At 32.4% G+C, this 24,513-nt stretch overlaps 3 protein-coding genes across 3 annotated transcripts; 1 reads left to right on the top strand and 2 right to left on the bottom strand.

Annotated features, from left to right (window-relative positions):
* The first annotated feature begins 778 nt into the window (after nucleotides 1-778).
* On the top strand, nucleotides 779-5,592 carry LOC118047360 (secretory carrier-associated membrane protein). Its single transcript, XM_035056640.2, has 13 exons — nucleotides 779-1,000; nucleotides 1,562-1,627; nucleotides 1,729-1,833; nucleotides 1,939-2,001; nucleotides 2,388-2,421; nucleotides 2,642-2,764; nucleotides 3,652-3,714; nucleotides 3,808-3,901; nucleotides 4,461-4,506; nucleotides 4,616-4,683; nucleotides 4,827-4,875; nucleotides 5,126-5,191; nucleotides 5,302-5,592. Exons 1-13 carry the CDS (start codon nucleotides 944-946, stop codon nucleotides 5,386-5,388), a joined length of 921 nt encoding a protein of 306 aa, XP_034912531.1. The 5' UTR covers nucleotides 779-943; the 3' UTR covers nucleotides 5,389-5,592.
* Nucleotides 5,593-7,029: 1,437 nt separating this feature from the next.
* On the bottom strand, nucleotides 7,030-7,476 carry LOC118047361 (uncharacterized). Its single transcript, XM_035056641.2, has one exon. The coding sequence runs from the start codon at nucleotides 7,474-7,476 to the stop codon at nucleotides 7,030-7,032; it is 447 nt and encodes a 148-aa protein (XP_034912532.1).
* Nucleotides 7,477-11,391: 3,915 nt separating this feature from the next.
* On the bottom strand, nucleotides 11,392-15,116 carry LOC118047363 (3',5'-bisphosphate nucleotidase AHL). Its single transcript, XM_035056642.2, has 3 exons — nucleotides 14,436-15,116; nucleotides 12,395-13,082; nucleotides 11,392-11,965 (listed from the first exon to the last, which is right to left on the bottom strand). The coding sequence occupies exons 1-3, from the start codon at nucleotides 14,836-14,838 to the stop codon at nucleotides 11,662-11,664; spliced, it is 1,395 nt and encodes a 464-aa protein (XP_034912533.1). The 5' UTR covers nucleotides 14,839-15,116; the 3' UTR covers nucleotides 11,392-11,661.
* Between the last annotated feature and the right edge of the window lie 9,397 nt (nucleotides 15,117-24,513).

Below are 24,513 nucleotides of genomic sequence, written 5' to 3'. Positions count from 1 at the left end.
TTGATGTGAAAAAATTATATTATTTTTTGAAAGATATAAAACTATATTTTTAAAATTTCCTGCGATAAAATACTTCATCTTAATAATATAATTTTATTACTTGTTTGATTTAACGTTTGAATCAAAATTTCCTCAATAATATAATTTACTTGATTAAAATTTTTATAAATTTTATAGCCATAATAAAGATTATAAAGACAATTTCATGAATAAAATTTACTTTAAACAATCTTTTCAAGTGTGTTTTTAATAATGTGATGTATAATATTTTTAAAAAATATTTTTTTATTTAAAAATAAATTAAAATATATTTTTAATTTTTTATATTAACATATTAAAATTATCATAAATACTAAAAAATCATCAATTTAATATTTTTTTTTAAAAAAAAAACATATCAAAAAGTTACAGCACTTCTTAACACTCAATATAATCACATTATGGAAGCATCATCATTCATCAATGATGTCCAAAACAAGACAAAGATTAAAACAAAAGGTTTAGTTGATAAATTCAAAATCAAAATCATTTTTTTTCTTTTGAAAAAGAACCAACAATCACACATGAAAGTTAACTCTTATTTCTTCTTTTTTCTTTTTTTAAAAAGGGTAGTTCTCAACCGTTAATTTGCCCCTCCTTTTCCTCCCAAATTTTATTTCCTTGCAAGAAACCAGAAGCACTGGTAAGTATTTATATGTAATAGAAGCTGACCATAGAGTCATAGACAGACAAGCCAAACTCTCTAGAATTTCTTTTTTTTCTTCTTCTTTGTTTTTTTTTTTTTTTTTTTTTTTGACTTGGTTTGGTTATCTTTGTTTCAAGTATTATGCTTCCTTAAGAAACAAACAAAGCCTCTCTCTCTTTTTCTATCACTCTCTGTTCATAGTTTCATTTTTTTTTTTCTTTTTGAAGCCTCTCTTACCTTTGGTTTCTTCCTTCTGTGATGGCTGGTCGTTATGATCCAAACCCTTTTGATGAAGAGGAAGTTAACCCTTTCTCTGTAAGTCTCTGTCCTTTTTTTTTATTTTTATGCTAAATTTGTTTTTTTTTAAGACAAGTAGTTGAATTTTGTAACATGTGGTGTTCTTTTGGAAGTGTTTATGAGTGTTTTGTAGGTTTTAGAAGTTATTAAAGAGAGTTTTGAAAGTTCCAGGGTTTAGTGAGGTGTTTTCTGTGGTTGACTTTTATGGTTTTATGATTGATGTAAGCTTTTTGTTATGGAAATTTAAATATTGCTTAGTTTTGAGTGATTTGGTTTAATCTAAGGCATGTTAAGCTCTTAATTATATTACTTTTTCAGGAAAAATCCTCGATTATTGGGACTGAGTAATTTTGTGTATCTTAATAATTGATGGAATTATGCGTAGAAAGTTGTTAAATATTAGACTTCATAATTAAAAGAAATTTGAGTTATCTGGACTGATGGGGGAGATAAGCCAGTGTTTTAACGCTTGGCTGGATCATTTTCAGGAATTTTGTTTGACAGTGATAAATGTTTTGTGGTTGGCTTTTTGTATGTTTTAAAAGCTTGGTAATTTTAATTTGATGTTCTTATAACTAGGACCCGGCTGTGAGGTCGAAAGTATCAGGGCAGTCGAAGTATAGTGGGAGTGCATTCAACACAACAGTAAGCCTAGTTCTTGCAAAAATTAAAACTATGTTATATGTTTTTCAATATTAAACCAACAAATTCTGTAACTCTTGCTTATGATATTGGTGATTTTGCAGGGTGTTCCTCCTGCTTCAAACTCGAGGCTTTCACCACTTCCTCCTGAACCTGCTGGTTTTTACAATTATGGTACAACGGTCGACATTCCTATTGATGCAGCTGCGGTAGGGATGGGATTCTCTTGTTGGTGAAAACCAGAGTACATATTTTCCATTTGTATAATTAGTGTTATACTTGATTTTTCTTACTCTAATATGCTGTTAATGTAGGATTTAAGAAAGAAAGAGAAGGAACTTCAGGCTAGGGAGGCTGAGCTGATAAGACGGGAGAAGGTATGTTCTGGTAGATTTTTTTAAAATACAAGCGCTTTTGTAATTTTTTTTCCTGCGTGTGCTGAACACCGTTGTTTAGAAGGAAGACATGTACTAATCCTTACAATTATAGTCTATCAGAGTGTTGTTGAAGGTCTTAAAGGGATGTGGAATTGTCTTTTGATAGTGTATTTTTTTTACGCTGCCGTGAAAGCTCGTGTAGATTAGTGTTTTTTATTTCTTTAAAATCCAGCCGAGAGTTTTATACATCTTTCAGGTTGGATGCTGACTCATTCATTCTGCCATCTTAGACACATTACGGATGGTTTCTTTTGTGGCTTTCTTCTCCCTTCATATCTTGCATTATATTAATCTCATTAATCTGCCTTTTTTCTGGTGCTAAACAGGAGGTAAAGAGGTTAGAAGATGCAGCTGCAAGAGGTAATATGCTCTTGATCAAGCCTTATCACATCATCTGGACTTTCCTGTTTTCTGATGTTCCTTGTCTACCAGACTACTTTTTTCCCATGTGAAATATTCGACTACTTAGTTGCATGTATTATTTGAACAACTGAACTGATTATTTTTTCCTTGTATGGCCAATTGGTTTTCCAGCTCTATCATGCAGTTTACTTTTTTAGTTCTCTCTTTCCATGTGCAGCTGGAGTTGTCCTGGAAGAGAAAAACTGGCCACCGTTTTTCCCAATTATCCATCATGATGTCGCAAACGAAATACCAGTTCATCTACAAAAAATTCAGTATGTTGCATTTACAACATTTTTAGGTATGCAAGCCTTCACCTGGATCTATGGACTGATGTTGTTAGCATTAAATTAAAAATCAAGTCCTGTTTTTGTGAACATTTATAAGTTTGAAAGTCTACATTTTTTTTATAATAATAAATCCTTGTCAAGATCCCAACCAGGAAGATATATGTGTATTATATTTATATTGCTGTGGCTTTTGACACTTCATGAATTACAAGTGTTCATTATATTTCTACTCAATATGTTTTTTTTTTTTTTTAAAGGTGGGACAATTCTTAAACGTTAAGCATCCTCTAGTTTTTCTAAGCTCCTCGTCACTATGTTGTACAGTAAGGATGAAGAGTCCCAATTTTCATGTTTTACTGAATTTGGTACCAAAATATGCTTGTACTCTGCCTTTGTTTTCTGTAAACTGCATCATCACTGTGATAAATCTGAGCCATCTGAAAGAAGTGCATCGTTTTCTTCCCATCCTCTTCATCCCCACCACTCTCCTCGCAGCCACCTCTCTGCTACCCAAAGACTTATCATTTTCCATGCTCCCTTCTAATTAAAGCACTCTCTATTCCTGGGTCTAAACTGGGTTATGCACCCCCCCCCCCCTGTCATACCATCTTTGAACCAAAACTGAAGTACTTGCTTGTTTACCTTCCTTATGGACCCTATAACCAAGGCAAGTTTACAATCATATCCTATCCATGGTGACTTGACCTAGATTATTATATCATGTGTAAAATGGAAATTCATTAGCAAGAAGGCAAATCTAATTGACTGAAGCTTTCATATTGTATTGGTTCCGATGTGATTTTTTCTTTATTCTATTTACACAATTACTTTGATGTAATTGTGCACAATTACTTTGCTAGATGGCTCTGTGTAAGTGATGAATAATGATCTTGTGCAGGATTGACTTTTTGTCTTTTCTGGAATGTCATCGCTGTTACAACAGCATGGATTCAAGGGGAAGGTTAGTTAATAAACTTTTGCTGCGTTAGTCTTGTGCATGCAAGGTTTTCAATTATCCATGTTGTCTTAAAATTCTCCACTTCTTTTGTTGCAGGGGTGAAAATCTGGTTTCTTTCTGTTATCTACTTCATGTCAGGAGTTCCTGGAGCTTATTTTTTGTGGTATCGTCCACTCTATCGTGCATTTAGGTATTTATTTCCCTTGTTTACTTCAACTATTGTGCTATTCTTAATAATATACTAGGCTGAAGAGTGAAACCTAAAATACAGCTAGTTCAGGAATGTGGTTTAGTGCCCATTTGTTTTTGGGGCGCAACTGCAAAAAAACATCTTTTTGATGCTTTTAATGAGGTTGAAACATTTCAACCTTACTGCCAAACCAACCCTGTTTGAGCTGAGGCTGAGTACTGTGCTTGAACTTTTTTACATTTTTTTTCGAACCCTTGGAACACAAAGCTGTTTTCTGATACAGCAAAAGGTGTTGTTTGAGGCTTGGAAACTATGTGATAATGTAAGTAGCAGATTATTGGCAAAGATATGTTTATCTTTTACTTTCTTAGTTAAGATTATTCTGATCCAGTAGTTTAACATTGAGGTGGTTGAAACAAAATGTGAGCAAAGAGTACTATGAATCTAGTTTTTCACCTCCGTAATATAAGAAGTATACCTGATAGTTCATCTATAGTTATATCAAAATGCAGAAATATTGTAGTTTGCTGTGCTGTTGAATATCAAACTCTTCATGCAGGACTGAGAGTGCTATGAGGTTCGGATGGTTTTTCTTGTTTTATGTGGTAAATTTTCATCTCGCTGATGGCTATTCATTTATTTATTTTTTATTTTGTCCAGCTCATCTCCTATGAAAATTAAATACCTAATCTTTGTTCATCTTTTTTCTCCCAGCTTCACATTGGCTTCTGCATCCTTGCTGCTGTGGCTCCTCCTATAATTTTCAAAGGAAAATCTCTCACGTATGTTTCTTCAAGTAATTTTAACTACTGTTTGTGTTTCAGACTAATGATCTTGCGGATTTCAAAACATCACCATTCTTTATATTGCAAAATCCTTTAATGTTTCGTGACTGATGGTTTTTTGTTATTGGACTTTGAATCAGTGGTATTCTGGCTGCCGTAGATGTTGTGGGTAACAATACTATAGCCGGGGTGAGATCTCTGATATCAATTTGTAATTTTTCTTGCAATCTTGCTGATTATCCAATTCTTCCAAACCTTGTTTTTGAATAATTATGCGCTTGAACTAGGAAAGTAGGGCCTCCACTTCTCTCTTTTTTCCTAGATTTGTTCTGGCTACTTTGCTCCGTTAGTTATCCACTGCAATGTTGGTTTCATTACTAGAATCAACATGGCATTACTTTCTGTAGGCTAGATGGTTAATTGTTTCTTGTGCTTACAGATCTTCTACTTCATCGGATTTGGTTGTTTCTGTCTTGAGTCACTGCTAAGCATCTGGGTTATTCAGGTACTTTTTTCCTTGAGTTGAATTGTTCATAGTATCATCTATGCACCATGCAGCTCTTAGAACTTTCTTGAAAGTATTTCTCACTTCTTGGTTCCCTTCTTGCTGCGCAGCAAGTATACATGTACTTCCGTGGAAGCGGCAAAGCTGCCCAGATGAAGCGCGAGGCTGCTAGAGGAGCATTGAGGGCAGCAGTTTGATTCTATGCTCTTGTAAGAAAGCATCACGGTGACCTTGTGTGTGGATTCAGGTTGTAAATGCCATTAGATGCATAGACTTGGGATACAACGTAAATATAGAAACACAGCTTGCTTGAGCCTGGCTTTGTTAGACCAATTTCATTACACTGTTAATGTCTTGCTGAGGGTATAGTTAATGGATTTTGCAGGCTTGCATTTTTCTTCTCTTTTGTTGAAACATGGATGGGATTAAACGTAGAGACGCATAATAATCTTGGGAAAAATCACGTAGATATCCAGTTGGTGTTTGCAAAGATGTCAACTTGGATCAATCTTTTGCAGGACCTCAAAACTTTGAACATGTTTTCGAATTTAACCCTTGGGGATTGGATTGGGTGGTCATTTTGTTTGCTTCCCACGCTACCTTCTCGGGTTCAAATGTACAAAGGGAGGCCTTGAGAAAAATTGCTTTCATGTGGATAGCTTATACAAGACCTGATTGAAAGGAGACGGTTCGGGTGCCTGTCAGCAAACCAAGAACACCATAAGTGTTCACTGAACATCTTAGAAAACAGGTCGGGGGGCTGTCAGGGAAGGATTCTTTTCAACATTTTGCCTTACAAGCTCGCTGATACATGGCTGCAGTAGTTTACAGGACACTGACAGAATGATTTATTAGGGGCTTTATTGGTACAGAACAGCCAAGAGTTCTAATTTGACATAAAAGAAGCAGATCCAATGCAACAATTTCCCAAGCAGAGTGCGTTCAATTCAGTCTTTCATGGAGGAGGAATTGTTGCGATGTATAAAAAACAAAGCAAATATTTCATAACAAGTGGACTCTTCAAACTTAGCTGTTCTTCTAATTATCTCTTGAGGCTTGGCTGTATCGACAAAGAGCCCTCGCTCTTGGGTTTAGCTGACTTGATATGACCCGGGATAGCTCTTGGCTGAGCTTGACATCTTCTCAAAGCCAGAATGATGGATGGGAAGATGGAATTTAAGAGCTCATTTCTTCAAAACATGCAAGCGTGATATAATATATTTTTCTTTTTTAAAAAAATTATTCTTAATTTAAATATACCAAAACATTCTAAAAACACTAAAAAAAAAAAAAAAGGTTAACAAACTGCATTTTGACTCCATGAAAACTTCATATTTAAAGACATTCTTGGCACTTCAATGTTTTCATAAAAAAAATATAATATTACAAGACAACCAATATTGCATCGACTAAATTCATTTAAAAAAGAAAGAAAGAAAGAAAGTATGTGTTTTTGCAAAAGAGTTTTTAATTAAAAATATATTAAAACTATTTTCTTAAGATTTTTTACATTAACAAATCAGAATCAAAAAAAAAAAACGTAAAAAACAAATAGAAAAACAGTTAAACCTGGTCTGATAAATATCGAGCTAGTTTAATGATATGTTGTGTAAGAAAAAAAAATCATGGGGCTGCAAAAATGCATGAGAAGAAGCGAAAAACTGAAGTTTTATAAACTCGAGCACCGCATATATTATGCTCCATGTTATTTAATATATAGAGTAGTATATAGTATTCAACATTACACTGCATGATTAAATACTTTTATCACTAATAATAGTAGAACTATTACCAGCTACTGGTTGCCACGCCATAGTCCAATACCACATCAACTCCCTCTAGCAATAAGCAACACACTTCTTACAATCTAGGGTGCACCCACCACCACCACCGCCTCCTCCATAGCCCTTCCCTGACCGGCTGTGAGAGGTGAAACACTTGGCTGGGCAAGTCAGCTTCTTCTTATAACACGGGCCTCTCTCTTTGCACACCACACTAGGCCTCACAACACCACCTTTAGAGTACCCCCCTTTTGGACCACCATACCCGGCACCATACCCGCCGCCCATATTTCCCCACCCTTTATCAAATCCGGGTATACCAAACCCGGGTCCGGGTCCAAAGAACCCGCCCATCCCACCATCATTTCCACCAGCTCTGTTGTTTTGGTTGGTGGGTTTGCCTTTTGTGGACTGTTTTGGGTCGGGGTCGGGCTGGGTTGCGACGGACAGTGAACACGCAACAAGCAAAAGAGCTAGGAGAAAGAAGCTAGCGAAGGATTTCATTTTCGCGAGTTGTTTTCTGAGGATGTGATAAGGAGAGAAAGAGAAAGGGGAAGGAATATTTAAAGGTAAAAAGAAGCATTTATTGGGAAAGGGTGGAGGGCAGTTGAGGAGGAGGGGGCCTCCATGAATAGGGTAGGTTAGCAGCACTTATGGCACTTGCATTTGCAAGTTTCGTGTGCGTCTTTGATTTCCACGATGGTTTTTAAGGGCATTTCTTTGGATAAGAGCTAGTGGATCATGCATGCTTGCACCATAAAGATAATCTATGATAATGGTGCGCCATGGCGGTGGTGGTGGACACTGGAGAGGGAGAAAGGCAGATTCCTCATTATACTTGGGGCATGGTCCATGTAGTTTGACTTATACCTTGCGTTGATTTGACACCCATTAAGATGTTTTCAAAATTATTAAAACTCTCTTAGACTTTAATTTAAAAATTCAAATCCAAGTAATTTCCATATAAAAATAATGAACGCTTCAAGTATTTGTGAATGAAGTGATGGCGATTGTTTTTGTTGAACATATGGCCAAATCCCTCTTCAAAGTCTTTTTAGCACCAACAAATATATTAAGTATAGCTTGTAATGAATTTGAGGTCGTGGTCAGTGGGGAAAGAGATTTTTTTTTTTTCTTATATTTGGGTTTGATTTTTTTGTATATGTCTGTCATCCCATGGTGTCTTAATTATTTATTGAGTTTGCAGGGTATTTAATAAACTCGGGAATTAATCATAGTGCATGTAAACTAGTTCAAACACCTAGATTATATATATAAAGAAAGTATATCTTGTAATAGAAGAAACAAAAAGAAGCGAAGTAGACTTGGATGCAAATGAATCACATGATAATTTAATTTTGAAGCACATTTTGATTGTAGTTGTTGAGATAAATCGCTAGAAATGGATGTTTATGAGCAAGGAAATGGGATGGACGCCCATGAATGTGTACTGTCAAGTACCAGGCGACATGCTGACAGAAATAAATAAATATTTAAGGCGATGGCCCTGGCCTAGGGTTTGTTTGCTTTGCCATGAACATGGAATGAATGTGGTGATCTTCCAGTCTGCAAATTCATTAAAAAGAATTGAAGTTCATAACCTAAACATCACAGTCACTGATCCCATAGATTATCCATACACCCTTCAATTTGGGGGTAGAAGTCAATGGTGTTCTGCCAAGTAATAAATAAGGTCAAATGATTTGATACTCTGTTAGATTTTCTTTTATTTTAAAAGTATTTTTAAAAACATTTAATTTAATTTTTATCTTATAGATATTTAACCTGGGAATTGAGGGTTGCATTAGGCCCATTAATCTATAGATATTTAGCTTGTATTTGAATGTGCTGCCAAGTTTGGCACCTATGTTTTACCCACAGGACGGCAACAAATTAAAAAAATTAAAATAATAATAATAATAATAAAATCATAACTTTAGGACCCATAGATTGCCTGTCCATTGAGTGTATACGAACCAGTCAGCACCAGCAGGCAAGTGGTGAGACACGAGAGCCCGAAATATTTATTTAAAGGGAGAGCCGACCACTTATTTAATCCTTACATCTTGATCGACTCCATACGGACACGTCTCCTTGTATTTAAGACCTAACTACACTTATCGCTCTTTGTTTTTTGAAAAAAACATTTTAAATGATTTCTATGAAAAATAAATTATTTTTTTATATTTAATAATATTATAAAAAATAAGCTTACCATGCTAATTTGATTTAAAAAAACCAAAATAAGATTAAAATACTTTTCTAGAAATCAGAAATTATTTTTCATAGATCAATTTTTTAATATTAAATTTTTTTTTTAAAATAGTTTATATTTTTCTATTTCCATTTCCATTAAATTAATTTTGAACCAAGAAATTAAAACAAGCATGCTCCATCAACAAAACTTTCAAGGTCAAGATTTGCTATGCTTTAAATAAGGGTAATTAAGAATACTTTTGACTTTTGGCTTGATTGCTCTAGTTGATGTGTATTTAAATATTGGTAGACTTATCTGTGATAAAATCAGTGGGCTTATTTAAAGATCTCTTGTCACATCCATCACCCACAATTTGCCCCCTCCTTGTTGAGATTTCCAACGCTATTATCTATATTTATATTAATGGTAGGTGCAATTTTGATGGGTATTTTAAAAATATTAAAAAATATATAATTTTTATTTTATTTTTTTCCAAACCTCCCAAACTTTCCTCTGCCATGCATCAAGTTTTGAAGCCCGTCGTCTGCTTGAATAATTTTCATTATGGGATGATGGATCATTATTTATTTATTTATTAATGCAGGATGTTTGGACTAACTTACATGTATTTTAATTAATTTTTACAAATCTTGAAATTAATGATCAAACAAGCCTCTAATAATTATCAATATTAGTAACTACAAGACTTAAATCTTAAATATTTTAATTCTAAATTCTTACATTGATTCACTTCCTAGAAGTATAACCATTTAATTTCCTTTTTCCTGCAGCTGCAAGCATTAGGGCAGGGGCTAAAAAAAAGTCAAATCTATTATTAATATTAAATGAAATAACAAAATAAAAAATTGAATTGAAAAATAAAATAAATTTAGAAAAGAGTTAAAAAAATAATTAAAAATATAGAAACATAAAAAAATTTAAATTTTGATCTCTGATTTATATTTTATGCTGGCATGAATCCTTATATGCCTAATAGTTGTTTGATAATATGGCCAACTCAAAGCCACTTTTAAAGATTGATCGTATATGATATGAAATGGACTAAAAGGCTGAAATTAATAAGATCCATGCTTTCTTTAATGCTTATCATAATTACATTAAAAAACACTTACACCTTTTCTTTTGACATGACGCATGCACTGTAGATTTAACAGTTCACGGAGTTAACTCCTCTGTCTCTTTTCAGGTTGTTTGGGATTATCATAACAGTTATAATTTAAAATATTTTTTATTTAAAAATATATTAAAATAATATTTTTAAAATTAACACATTAAAATAATTTAAAAACAATAAAAAATAAATTTTTTAACAAAAAAAATTATTTTTAAAATTTTAAAAACATAATTTCAACCACATTCCCAAATAAAACCTCTTTTTTTTTTTTCTTTTCTATTTTACCCTACCTCGTAACTCCATTCAATTTTAGTTATTGATAATTCTTTTCATTTTATCTTCATGTGGATATCGTTTCATTTAATAATTTCTTTTATTTTATTAATTAAAAAAATTAAAACATCAAGGATGAAATTTAACCTTTTATAAATGAACGGACCATTTCTTTTTAGTTTTTAGACAACATGTTGCCTGTTGCCTCAAAGTTAATAATACGCTAACCCCAGTTTCGAAACTAGGACCTCGTTATCCCATACGTTAACCACTGAGCTATGATACAAAATGGGAAGATTAGCGACTAAAAACATATATTAACCTTTTTTACTATCCATATGAACAGTCTAACCTAACCCTTCTAAATTTTAATTGTGTTGATAATGATAATCCTGTAAACATTATAAAACGTACACTAAGAATAAGAGGAGGTTTAGCTCACATGGTACACCATGAATTTGTTCTTATATCATCAATCATCTTGGATTTATGTCCAGAAAAGGGGTTGGAAGAAATTTCTCAAAATACACCAGCCCAGTATTTGGATTGTAAACTTAATTATATCTAAAAGAAAAAGGGATTTAATCTTGATATATATATAAAAAAAAAAACATTGAATATTAAAAAAGACATGTGTTTCTAAGAAAACATGTTAACACTCCCCTGCATATTGTCGAACTCTACCCTTTTGTTTCCAGCAGCAAGTCACATGAGAGCTCACTATATATAACTCTATCTTGTTAGCTCCAAATGTGATAAACATTTGGAGAAACCATATAGATTCTGCAAATTATCATGTTAAAGGGTTTGAAGAGAACTTGAACACCATCATTTATTTATATTCTTGCAAATTGATTTCTGGAGCATATAGTTGAATGCATGCTTCACATTAGAGGTTTTTTCCCCTTTCCCTACAGTCTACACACAGAATAGACCCTCACAAGGGCGGATAATGTCGACACATGCCACTCCTCATCGTGCTATATAAACAAGAATAGGAATGTTAAGAAAAAATCCATCATGTCCCTATCCTGTCTAGTAACCTTCTTTGCATGTATTTACGTCAGATGCAACAAAAGAAGCCTTACAAACTAGAGGAGTTCCAGCTAGCATCAACGGCCTTGATAATCTTTTCATGTAATTTGACTCCAGCACAAGCAATTATACCCCGATCAAGACCTTCTAAGTACATACCTTTTGAGAAGTTCAGTGGACATCCTCCAGCATCAGTCACCACACCGCCAGCCTCTTGAATGATAAGAACACCAGCAGCATGGTCCCATATCTTCTCCTTGTAGCCAGCCCTGGCGAACTTCATGAAAACCTCAGCATCTCCGCGAGCTATCGCAGCATATTTCACCATACTGTACACTCGCAATGGTTGCTTCCTGCAGTAAAAACAGTGACACGTGAGCTCTCATACGCAGTTGAATAAAGCTCTTCAAATATTTGTTAATTTTTCCTAGTAGACAATTAAAAATGGTCATTGCTATTTTCCAACTGACACGTCCTTTCCCTTTCATCAATGAATTGAATTTCAAGTATTGCCATCATATTCTGTTTCCCCTTCCTTTCATGCAAGATAAGTTTTGAATTTTCATCCTTCTCAAGGACCTAGATTCGTTTGTGTTATAACAAATTATCGTGGCTTTAAAGGCCCTTGTTTATTTTGGTTCAGCAAGAAACCAGTGTAGGTTAGATTTTCATATTCGTAGAAAATTGAAGAAATTTAACAGTCAAATATGAACTTAGGGATCATTTTCATGGATGGTCAACAGAAAAATTTAGAGGACAGGAGGATCGAGAAACATATGCACCTAAGCCCAACGCTGTGTGCTAGTCCTGCTGTGAAGGAGTGGCTTGAATTTGCCTTCTCAACTGGTTCACAGAAGGTTGCCAGTGCTGGATTTTCAACAGTGGATACTCTGACCGGCGTTGCAGAGTTTGGCCACACTAGCTTCTTATGTCCTTGTATTAGAGGTTGCATCCAGGCCTCACCACTGCCTCTTCTTGCATAAATCACACAGCCTTTGTCCCAAGATTCTGATGTAGGTGGGGTCAACTTAGAAATAATTCTATGATAGCGATGGTGATAACTTAGCCATTCTTTCCTCATTGGGTAGTTGGGGCAACCAAGAACTCCAAGAACAACTTCGCCATCCTCTATCAAAGCTAAAGCAACAGCATATTGATCTCCACGAACAAATCCCAACGTACCATCAACAGGATCAAGTGCCCAAAATCTTCCACTAGGCCCACCAGCTGAGTTGCAATGACTGATGGCTTCAAGAACCTCTGTACTGCCGAGGATTGTTCCTGGAGCTTTAAGACCAAAACGAGGTGCTTCAGCAAGACAATCATTCACAGTTTGAACTACAGCTTCTAGTAGGCCAGCTGAATCAGGTTTGGAAAGAGTTTGAACATCTTCCTCGGCAACAATCGCCACACTCCTACTCCCTAAGGTCTCAGACAGTATCCAGCTGACAGTAGCTTGGACGCTCCAATCTATTTACATGACACAACCACGAGAAATAGATAATTAGAGCAAACTGCAGTTCAGTATCAGCTATACCAGAATAAAGGAAAAAGTAATTTTCCTTTCTAACAAAGGTGACTGTGGAGCCACAGAAAAAGTGCATATTTTACATCTATAGATACTTGTACCATAGATAACTACAACTCACTACAGAAATTTTCCACCTACAAGCTGGGGATGAAGCTGCCTAATTTCTTAGGGGGAAAGAAAATTCTGAAGATATATGGTAATACCAGTCTAGTTGAACAGTAATTTTCCTTTCAAAAAAGGCACCGAATTGTTACTAGCCTTTTGCAGAGGAAACATAAAAATTCTAGCATAAACAACAAGCCGAGGGTTTCAATGTTGCCTCTTTGAATAGTTTGAAAAGTAAAATAATGCCTTCCATTGTTCTTGCACCAAGGTAGACTGCCTATTTTGCAGGGAAAACAGTATAAGGCGACATGATGAAGCAAACATTTATTCCTTAAAGATATTATCTCCAGAGTTATTTTTGATGAACTGAGCATGATTTTCTGCAATTCGGGAACAAAAATATATATGCTGTCACTGTTTGATCCAATTGTAGAATGAAGATGGACATTCTTAATGAATAGTGATAGGGGAGTTTAAAAGAAAACTTGGGATGTATAGAAGGTGCAGCTTATTGGCAGAAGAATAGCAACTTTTTGGGTATACAAAACAAGGAAAACTGAGACCTTATAAACTTGTTGATAAATTCAGTGAAAGCCTACACTTCCAAGTTCCATTTAGCAGGCATCAAACAGATCCACGCTGACGTCAATCACCTTAGCAACAACTTGAGCTATTTCAAAATTATTGCTTCACCCACTGGGAGCTTGGTAACTTTTGCTCCGTATTAAAAATGTATTTCTAATGAAAAAATATTAAATTAATATTTTTTTAATATACTTAAATAGCTTTAATATATTAATATCAAAAATAAAAAAAATATATCAATTTAATATATTTTTAGATTATAAAATATTTATTCCCAAACACTCATTCTACAGTTCTCATCCCCACCCAAAAGTAACAACACAACAATAAGGAACAGCATATATGCTTTAGTCACTTTCATCATTAGGCCCAAATGTTTATTTCATATCATAACTGTTAGAAGTTCTAAAACAGATTAATCATGAACTACTCACACATCATAAATGAACAACAGAAAACCAATGAAGTCCCATTCTAAACCTAAATTCAGAATTCTGAACTCACTTCAAAGAATCACAAAATTCAAGACCAACAAAAATCAACTAACCCGTTTCATAAAACACAAAAAAAATTACAAGCAATCAGATTAAATTAATGCATACCTGCAACAGTAACAGGAGAATTGTCATCCTTGGCCTGTACCTGACTATTGGTTTTAGAAATCAGACTTTCCTGCACTTTCTGACAAAGAGAACAAGCCATTTGCACAGCCCTGACAGCAATATCCAATTCTTTCGAATACTTTTCAATTTCTTGAGTAGAAAAGCCCGAGTCTTTAATACCTTCCATTACAGAAGAAGAAGAAGAAGAAGAAAGACAGAATCTTTGGCTGTCGTTTCTCTTGTTTAAAGGAAGAGAAGCAATGCAAAGAGAATTGTTTTGATGGGTTTTATTAAAAAAGTTGAATAAAACTCCTCCTCCTCCTACACGAGTTGTTGCTGTTGTTTTTAGCCCCCCCAAGATATGTGGGACTCTGGAAGCCAAGCTTGAGCAATTTAAAGGCATATCAGTTTTAACGGGTTTGATGGTTTTGATCCCTCTCTCTCTCTTGTCTCCCACTTGTGGTTTTGTGGTATATGATTATGCGGTTTGATTTAAGAAAGGAGAGTTAGGGAGAGAAAGTCATGCACCATATAATTTTCCGAGAGAAGAAAGGGGACCAGATGGAGAGTTTGAACAGTGCAGCTAAGGAGCTAGCTTCCCATGCCAGTTCTCTAGCCTCATCTCATCTCATCTCATGTACATATTGTAGATTGATTAGTGCTTGAAGCAAAGATTAGGGTCTCCCGTTACTGAGTGCTTTTATACTGTGACTCTAAAGTGCAAACCCGCCTCCTATGAGGGGATATATCTTTTTTTTTTTTTTTTTTCCAGAATAAATGATTAGGCAGCAGCAGTACATCATCTGGTTGCGTCGCCCTTGAAGGGTTTGTTTCGTCCTCATCCTTACCATGAAGATTTTATATATATATATATATATATAATATCTCTTATAGAGCTGTTTATAGGATGCGGATGATAGATATTATTTTTTTATTATTAAAAATAATATAATTTTGAAATAGTAAAATACTCAAATTCATAGTAAAATGCTCATTCACTTCCCTAGGAAATTTGGATTTGATAATTATATGGTTTTGTAATCCTTACTTCACATCCTGTGTGATATAAGTGATATAAATGTCAATGTAAACATAGTCTGACAAGTTGTGAAATTTAGTATATTTAAGTTTATTCACGTGATAAATTCAAGTAAATATAAGCTTATCGAGTTACTTGATTTAATATTTTTGGATCTATGTTGTATCCAAGTAAACATAATTATATGTTTTATAAGTTCCTATGACGGGAATATGTTATTAATTACTATACTAACATTTTATAACTTCATTTCTGAGTATATGAGATTTTGTAACATCAGCATAAGACAAAAGAATACCTTATGAGTTCATCAACACGTTAGATTGAGCTCACTGATACACTATTTATGTACTCAATCGTCATACAAAAACTCATGGAAATGCTTGTGGGAATGTCGCACCAAGTGCTTCAAGTTCTTGTTCATGTATACAATGATTTTCTCTCTTTAATTAGCAGTATCTTTCTGTTAGAATCACAAATTCACGTCATTATCAATCAATCTAGCTAAGAGATTGTCATCCCTTCAATATCAGTTGTCACAAAATGGATAAACCTTGAACGCCATGGCTTTATACCACTTGGCCATGATGATTCCTTGCACTCCCTGCTTTGGTTGAAAAAAACAGAGGCATTAGATGCTGCAGCTCACTTGGCAGCGAGGAATCTGTGTCACTGCAATAGTAGAGAGTGTTGGCCATGTACTCCTATGTTTGGATCTATCGAGCCATGCCCCATCGGAGAAATCTTGGCGATGATGTCAACCAAAATCTTGACAAGACCATGTGAACCAGTTACTCGACACCCTTTCAATAGTTGGGCTAATGCCTCAGCTCAGCCTGTCGTTTGCCTGACATAATAGTTTAAACCTTGAAGGCGTGCACAAGTTCACAACTTTGTCACCTATCCTGGGCTTCCACTCACGCAAGGACCAGAGACATGGTTTTGAATCAAAACATACTCTGGTTGTTGGCTGATGCATCAGTGAGCATGTCCTGACGTTTTATTATGTTCCTCATATCTCTGGTGTAGCTTTTGTTCTAAGATTTGATAGCATAAAATGAAGAAAATAACGTGTTCAAAGACCAGAGACATGATTTTGAATCAAAATATACTTTGGTTGTTGGCTGATGCATCAGTGAGCATGTCCTGACGTTTTATCAAGTTACTCAAATCTCTGGAGTAGCTTTTGTTCTAAGATTTGATAGCATAAAATGAAGAAAATAACGTGTTAGATTTGTTGATTAATCGAGTTTGGTGATGATTCTTGTCAAGCCATGGAAGCGATCAACGGACGAGTCCCTTTTGGACTTTGCTATTGAGGGGACTGGCTGCTCGTCTGGATCGACCAAGGGACCATCATTGTCGACGGTCAAGACATGACAGTAGTTCAGTCTCACGAATCCATTATTGAATGGTGTCTTCGTCTCATCAAAAAAGGCTTCATAAGGCTTGGATACAACTCATAATTCAGTGTTGTTTTACCCCAAATAAACTAGCCCAACCTTTCCAATCTTTATGGGCTTTAAAAATGGATGTTTACTAGATGAAACCTTAGAATTTGCCTATTTGGTATTGGTTTTGGAAAATAGTTTTCTAAAAATTATTTTTTCAATTCTTCTATATTTATCTAATACTAGAAAAATTAATTAATAAAAAATAATTTATAGTAAAATGAGAATTTTAATTTATTTTTTTAGAAAAGTATTTTTCTTTTTTATTTTGGATGAAATATACCTTCTAAAATTTGCAAACAAATGTTTCTTTTTTAGTTTTGGATAAAATATGCTTTATCAAATTTGATCATTAATCTTTTGATTGCTATAATTTTGTTTTGAATTTTTTTATTTATTCTTTTCAATTATATTCCTTAGAATTTAATTAAATTTGATTTTTATCTCAACTTTGATCCTCGTTCTTTTGATTATTTATTGTTTTTCTCTTATCTTTTTTCTAATTGAAATTTTTTGTCTATAATATTTATTTTTTATTTTTATTATTTGAAATAATTTTTGGAATTGAATTTTTTTTTCTTCAATTTATTGTTTTTCAACTTTTTTATCCTTCATGTTTGGTCTCCATTCTTTTTATTACTTTTTATTTTTATTTGAAATAATTTATAAAATTGAATTTTATTTTTAATTTTGTTCTCTTTCAACTTTTTTATCTGTCATACTTGATCTTTATTTCTTTAATAAATTTGAAAAAAAATAAATTAAAATATTAACAGATTATTTTTCAACTCATTTTTCATGGCATAACCAAACACTAAAAAATATTTTTCAATTTATTTTTCATGACAATATCAAACATTAGAAAATAATTTATTTTTTTAAAAAACTAATTTTCAGCAAATAAATGGGGTCTAAGAGATAAAACTAGAAGGTTTATTAAACATCTAAGCAATTCTTTTTATTTTTTCCAAAGATAAATATGCTAATTAGATAATTTTAGATAGGTTTTATGATAAGATTATTTTTTTAAAAACACGTGAATCTCAGATGCATAGCACAACCTTATACTCATGAAAGGTATGCAAAATGCATAGCTGAAAGAAAACCTTTATTTAGTTACTTGTGTTACTGTCACATGCTACAAAAAATGCAGTGATTCCCTTATCCCTCGGAGAATTAATGGCTCTCAAGCGCTTGAATCTGGACATCTACTTACAAACTTTACCATTTCACAATCATCAGTAAATATTCTTAGTTGGTGGAGATATGATGACTTCAAATGATTGAGACTTTTAACTGCTATTAATGAATGCATTATTTATTTATTTATTAGTGTTGTTGTATCGACTAATTTGTATGTAACTTGATTAATTTTATAAAACTTGAAGTTAATAATCATATAAATTTCTAGTGATTTTAAAAAGACCTGAACTCATAATCATTGGAGAGTAAATTCAAGACTTGATCAGTTGAGCTATCTCTAAAGGTTTCTTGAATGCATTTTTTTTATTAAAGTGAGCGTTCAGGCCAGCTTGCGCAAATCCCGACTAATTCCACGGGCCTTGAAGTTAACGATCATATAAGCCTCATGTGGCTCTGAAATGACTCGAACTCGTAATTATTGGAGAAAAAATCTAAGGTCTGACCAGTTGAGTTACCCCTCAGAATTTTCTTGAATTTCTTAATTGTATAGACAAGTGTTTAAAAGTTGGTATGGAATTGTTTATTAAAGTTTTTTTTTTTTGGTTAAATAGTATATTAAAATAATATAATATTTTATTTTTTAAAATTTATTTTTAAGATTAACATATTAAAACAAAAAAAATTAAATTTTAACACACCTTGTTTGTCTGAATCGGTACTCCCAAACATGTGCTTATTACTTGTTAGAAGGAAAAAGTCTTGATTCGTGTATTTCACAATCCCCTCTGGTTGCATTATCTGTGTCAGCAATTGTATCGTCAGCCAGTTCTCACCATTTTAAGGGCAAACTACAAATATATCCTTCATTTTTTGGAAATGCTTTGATTCGGTCCCTTTACTATACATGGATTGTAGAAGGAAAAAGTCTAGATTCAGTGTGTTCTTCATAATCACCTTCGAGGACATTATCTGTGCCGGCAATATGATGATATTTGTTTTTATATTTTAAAAATATTTAAAAAAAACTGAAATTTTTTTATATTTTATTTAAATTATATTTTATTGTTTTCAGATCATTCTGATGTATAATATTAAAAATATTTTATTTAAAATAAAAAAATTATTTTAATACATTTTCAAGCAAAACACACTTTCAAAAGTAATCGATGCCCCACTCTTAAACACCCACATGGCAAACTATAAATATATCCTTCATTTATTGGAAAGGTTCTGATTCAGTCCCTTTACTATACATGGATTGCATCAATACTACCCCTAACCTATAAAAAATTGTTGCAACTATTTCTATGATGATGTTTTTTTTTAAAATTTTGATTTTGATAAGTGATATTAATTTCTGATTTGAGAATTTAAAAATATGATTCTTATTACTGTTGTTGCTTTTGGTGGTTGAGACCCATATGATTATAAAGTTTCCTTATAACAAATTTCATATTAAAAATAATATAGGCAATTAAAACTAGCTAGTTGAAAGGGAGACAAATGGTTAAAATAATAATAATTAATAACCCACATGAGAGTGACTTGTAATTTGAAACCTATCCATCTCTGAAAAGAATAGACTGGCATAATTTTGATAAATTGGAGCCCCATTGATGTAATATGTAAGGGCAATCAATGAGAGAGGGCATAATTGCAGCTAATCTATTTTAAAATTAGTCACTTCAACTCGAGTTGAAGGGTCAATTTAGAAGTTAAGAAGCTGTTTAGCACTGCGGTTCAAACAATTTTTTGTAAAAATTCAATTTTTTTTTTCTTTTAAAGTTGAGTTCAGTTTGTACTTTCTGGATAGTTTTGATGTGCTGATATTAAAAATGATTTTTAAAAAATAAAAAAACATTATTGGCATGCTTTTCGGCACGAAAAGCTATTTGAAAAGCAACCGTTACCACACTCCCAAACACCCTCTAAATCTGGTTTAAGAAAGTGATTGACAAGCGGTCAAAATTATTTGTTTAAAATTTAGAATTTTTTATTTAAATTTTCTATGCTTTTAATTATTTTTATATGCAAATATTTAAATTAAAAAAAATATTTTAATATATTATAAAATAAAAAATACTTTAAAATATAAATTTTATTTTATTCTTAGATAAACATCAATAGCAGTTAGAAAACGACACACTGCCATGGCCACCGAACCAACGATGATGGCTTCTCTAAACGAAATACCCATGTGAATCATATGCAAATGTCATAAAAATAATTTCATCTTGCGCTAAAATTACGGAAGTCTTCTTACTTTATGTACATTATTCTAAAAAAAAACAGAATCTTCCTGTGTACTTTAGCCATCAAGTTCCACAAAGACCATGCTATCCTTGCCAAATCTTACAAAATTCTGTATAATTGTGATCTAAGGCATGGTCAAAATGGGTAACAAAATAATGGGCAATCTCTTAGTTAGAGCAAAGAGTAAAGGGCATTTTCTTGAGGCCAATCTCTATAAAAACCAACGTGTCAAAGAACCATCCAAACCAACACATTCCACTCCCAAGTCTCATCAACTTTTCCTGCTCTCTCACATTTTCACTCTCCAAGAGGAAGAAGAAGAAGAAGAAGAAGGAAAACAGAGATGGCAGCTAGTGTGATGATCAATGGTGTAAGTTACTCACGGAGGTTTTATGGCCGTATGATCCCCAAGAGAGGGCAAGTTAAGGTGGCGATAGTTCTGGGTCTGGCCCATACTTTTGCTTCTATGTTTTCTCCCCGCAAGAAATGTGGTGTTGCCCGGCTAGCTCACAAGTACTAAACCTCCGGCAGGCTGCTCAAAGTTTTGGCCTGAGTTTAGTGACTAATTAGAGAGAGATTAACATTTTTATTGGTTTTCTTCATGTATTCTGCGGGGTAATTAGTGTTTCTTCCTTTGTACAGAGAGTTTAATCATCGAATGGATAAATTTTCTTTGATTCCCAGATGAACTTCTTGATTCTACTCTGATTCTATAGCCTTTGATTTTAATTTGTGATGGAAATGATTCTGCAGCAAATAGTGTTTTTAGCAGCTAGTGGATCCAGAATATTTCTTTGGTGCTTTGTGTGTCACTCACTAAAACATTCCTTTCACACTGAAGTGAGTTCGTTTATGCGGTAATTTTTTTTTTTTATATAAATTCAAATAAAAAAATTGGACATTATATATTTCCATACCATTATAAATCTGATCTTTGTGAGGTATATATGGTTGCTGGATTCAAATTATTATTATTTTTTTTAATTTTTTTTTCCAAATGACTATTTTGCCTTTTATTTGACTGATAAAAGACTAAAAGTGGGTATATATATTAGGATTTTCAGGACAATTAGACCAATTTACCTCTGCTAATTAATTAATCAAATCAATATCCAATTCATAATTCATTATAATATCTCTAAATTCTACTTACATGAATATTGCTATGAAAATTATACCAATTTTCCTTCTAATTATGTTTTTTTTTTTTTTAAAAAAAAAATTATCCATTTCAAAAAATAAAATTAAATAGTTAATTGATTTTAAGAACATTGGAAAAATTAGAAAACCAATTGCTTTTCTTATATCCAAAATAAATCCAACGTATCCTTAACGTAGCGCATGTAATAATCTAGTTAACTAGTAAAACATCAAATAATGGTGTAAGCAATTATAGAATTAAGAATATTTCTGATTATAAAAGAGTATAATTTAATTTCTTAAATTTTAAAATTGTTCTATAAAAATTATCAATTCAAGTTTTATAAATTTTAAAGTTACTTGAAATTTACATAGTTATTAATTTTATGATTTATAAAATTAATTGAGGTACATATAAATTGCTTCAGATATTTATATTAATAATAATAATAAAAAATATTCCTCATCAGTAAATGTAAAAAATTCATTCACCATTGATTTTCTTGAGTTTCGTCATCCAAGCAAAGCATCTGAGGTATTTTTGCTGACGTGAAGAACACAAATGCCTATAAAAAATTCCGCCCTACTTGCCTTAAATTGCCAATAAATAAATAAATCTAACAGGAACTGGCGGCTTTAATTTCAACTTTCAAGTCCAACCCTAGCTAGTAGAATCGAATATATTTCATGACCGATTTACAAAATCTTAAGTACATTGAATCAAAGCCCTTTTCCACTCACAAGATTTAGATTCGATGAATGGTATGGTGTTATACTAATATAGTTTTTAGTTAGTTAGATTCTAATTAATTAATATAGTACTATGCTGCTTTGTTAATTAATTAATTAATTAAAGTGCTAAGCACATGCAGCTAGGCCATATTCACCAATCTCTTAAATAATAGTTTTGGAATTCTTCAGCAGGAAGAAGATGGTGACTTTGAAATATTTCTTTCAATTTGATTAGAAAAATATCGATGGCGATACCTTAATTATTGCTCCTCCCACTTGATCATGTGTTTCAATTATATGCATACCCCACCACGGATAATTATACAATCTAATCTAATCTTTTCTTTATATTATTGCGTTTAAGGAACTACAAACGTTAACTTGTGGGAAATAATTCTTTGTGTATATTTTATTGTGAATATTAGAGATTATGTGTTGTTTATTTTTGTATTTTTTTTAAAAAATTCAAATTAATTTTTTTTTGTGTTTTCATATTATTTTAATGCACTGATATCAAAAATAAAATTTTAAAAATAAAAAATTATTTCAATTCATTTTCAAACCTCAAACACTTTGAAAAACAACAGTTACAACAATACTAAATGAGCTCCAAGAAGAAGGATGGAACTAGATTTAGATATATTAAAAATAATTTTTTTAAATTAAAAAAATATTATTTTAATATATTTTTAAATAAAAAAATATTTTAAACCATAATATTTTTAATCCAGCAGAGATGATAGATTGTGTGATCACTCAACCCTAGCCCAATTGCGTTGATAAATTAAAGGTCTTTTTGGAAGTGCTTTTCAAAAGTATTTTTGAAAAAATTTGAAATTTTTTTATTTTTTTTTTGCTTTAAATTAATATATTTTTGATGTTTTCAAATCATTTTGATGTGCTGATATCAAAAATAATTTTAAAAAAAATAAAAAAAACATTATTAACATGCTTTTCTGAATGAAAAACACCATAAAAAACAACAGCAGCCACACTCTCAAACACTCTTTTATCTCATGATCTCATCCTCCCTTCCATGTAAATCAGCCCGTGGGAAATTATATTAGCTGCTAGATAAACTTGTAAGGAAAATAAAATAAAGGGAAGAAAGAAAATCTGAAAGAAGTTATATAAGAAAGTCTCTGTCTTATGGAACCGAAAGTGGGATCAGCATTGGAGAAGAAACAAGAAGAGCAAAGAGACAAGAACCACCGTGAGACATGCTAGACTTTTCTATTTTTTAATGGGCACGTGATTCTCAAGAACCACCATGCCTCTCTCTTAGCTTTCTCTTACGACAAGAAGCATCTTCCTGTCACCTCCATGGCCTCACAAGATGGAAAACTTGCCCTTATATTAATGGTGTTCACATTTGCTGGAATCCAACAGGCTTGATTCTCATAAATCTTAGGAAACATTTGGGAAATTACTTACAAGCTACGTCTAATTTAACAGAGAATTAATGCTTGTTTCTTAACTAAACTTGAAACCTAACCAAACTATATTGTGATTTGAACCACCAAATTATGATTCAATTTGAAATTTTGATTGAATTCCACCGTTTTTTTTAATTATTATTAAAGATCATTGTTGAGTTTAATTTGATGATAAAAACAAGGTTCAAACCATAATTATTCCCTCTTTTTTCCATTCATTAGAAAGGGTATTACTATTAGAATTGTTTGAAGAGGAAATCCAACCAAATCTCTCATATTAATTATCTCCTTGCTTAGTTTGATTAGATGACAATTTAAGCTAATTTAAGGTTCTTATCAATGACACAATAAACAAAACACATGGTTGAAAACAAGTATAAAATATTTATTTGTTAGTGACTGTTTAATATTACAATGAAGGGTGTTTTTTTAAAAAATATTTTTTGATTGAAAATTTATATAATAATGTTTTTTTAATTATTTTTTTTATATCAGCGTATCAAAATTATTTAAAAACATATAAAAAAACTTAATTTGATGTATTTTAAAACAAAAACAATTATAAAATCATTTTTAAAAGGAGATTGTAGGACAAAAACAAACACTTTTAAGAAAAAAATAATAGAAAAACCTCATTTTCTGCATGTCACACTCAAGAAACAACTAAAACAATTGTAGATTTGAATTGTTCTTTGAAAACGTCAAGTTCATGGACTAAATCAAGAAAGACCATGAACAAAGATGGACAAGCACACCAATGCAAGACTACAAACTTTATTGTTTCAAACCCAAAGAAAACATAGAAAAAGAAAAAGAAACTGTACAGCTGGGCAAGGTCAAGATCGTCAACTAATGAGTCAAAAAAAACGTCTTTATCTTGTAAT

The sequence above is a fragment of the Populus alba genome, chromosome 4, assembly GCF_005239225.2.
Source record: "Populus alba chromosome 4, ASM523922v2, whole genome shotgun sequence".
NCBI lineage: Eukaryota > Viridiplantae > Streptophyta > Magnoliopsida > Malpighiales > Salicaceae > Populus > Populus alba.
Note: the sequence above shows the minus strand (reverse complement) of the source record. Positions and strands in the feature narration are given on the sequence as shown.

Excerpts from the sequence above, each read along its gene's own strand:
- LOC118047363 (XM_035056642.2), bottom strand. The coding sequence starts at position 14,838 with ATGCCTTTAAATTGCTCAAGCTTGGCTTCCAGAGTCCCACATATCTTG. Across the intron at positions 13,083-14,435 it reads TTCTCCTGTTACTGTTGCAG|ATTGGAGCGTCCAAGCTACT; the intron begins GTATGCATTAAT and ends TCATGTAAATAG. Across the intron at positions 11,966-12,394 it reads GCACACAGCGTTGGGCTTAG|GAAGCAACCATTGCGAGTGT; the intron begins GTGCATATGTTT and ends TTTTTACTGCAG.
- LOC118047361 (XM_035056641.2), bottom strand. The coding sequence starts at position 7,476 with ATGAAATCCTTCGCTAGCTTCTTTCTCCTAGCTCTTTTGCTTGTTGCG.
- LOC118047360 (XM_035056640.2), top strand. The coding sequence starts at position 944 with ATGGCTGGTCGTTATGATCCAAACCCTTTTGATGAAGAGGAAGTTAAC. Across the intron at positions 3,715-3,807 it reads AGCATGGATTCAAGGGGAAG|GGGTGAAAATCTGGTTTCTT; the intron begins GTTAGTTAATAA and ends CTTTTGTTGCAG. Across the intron at positions 3,902-4,460 it reads CCACTCTATCGTGCATTTAG|GACTGAGAGTGCTATGAGGT; the intron begins GTATTTATTTCC and ends CTCTTCATGCAG.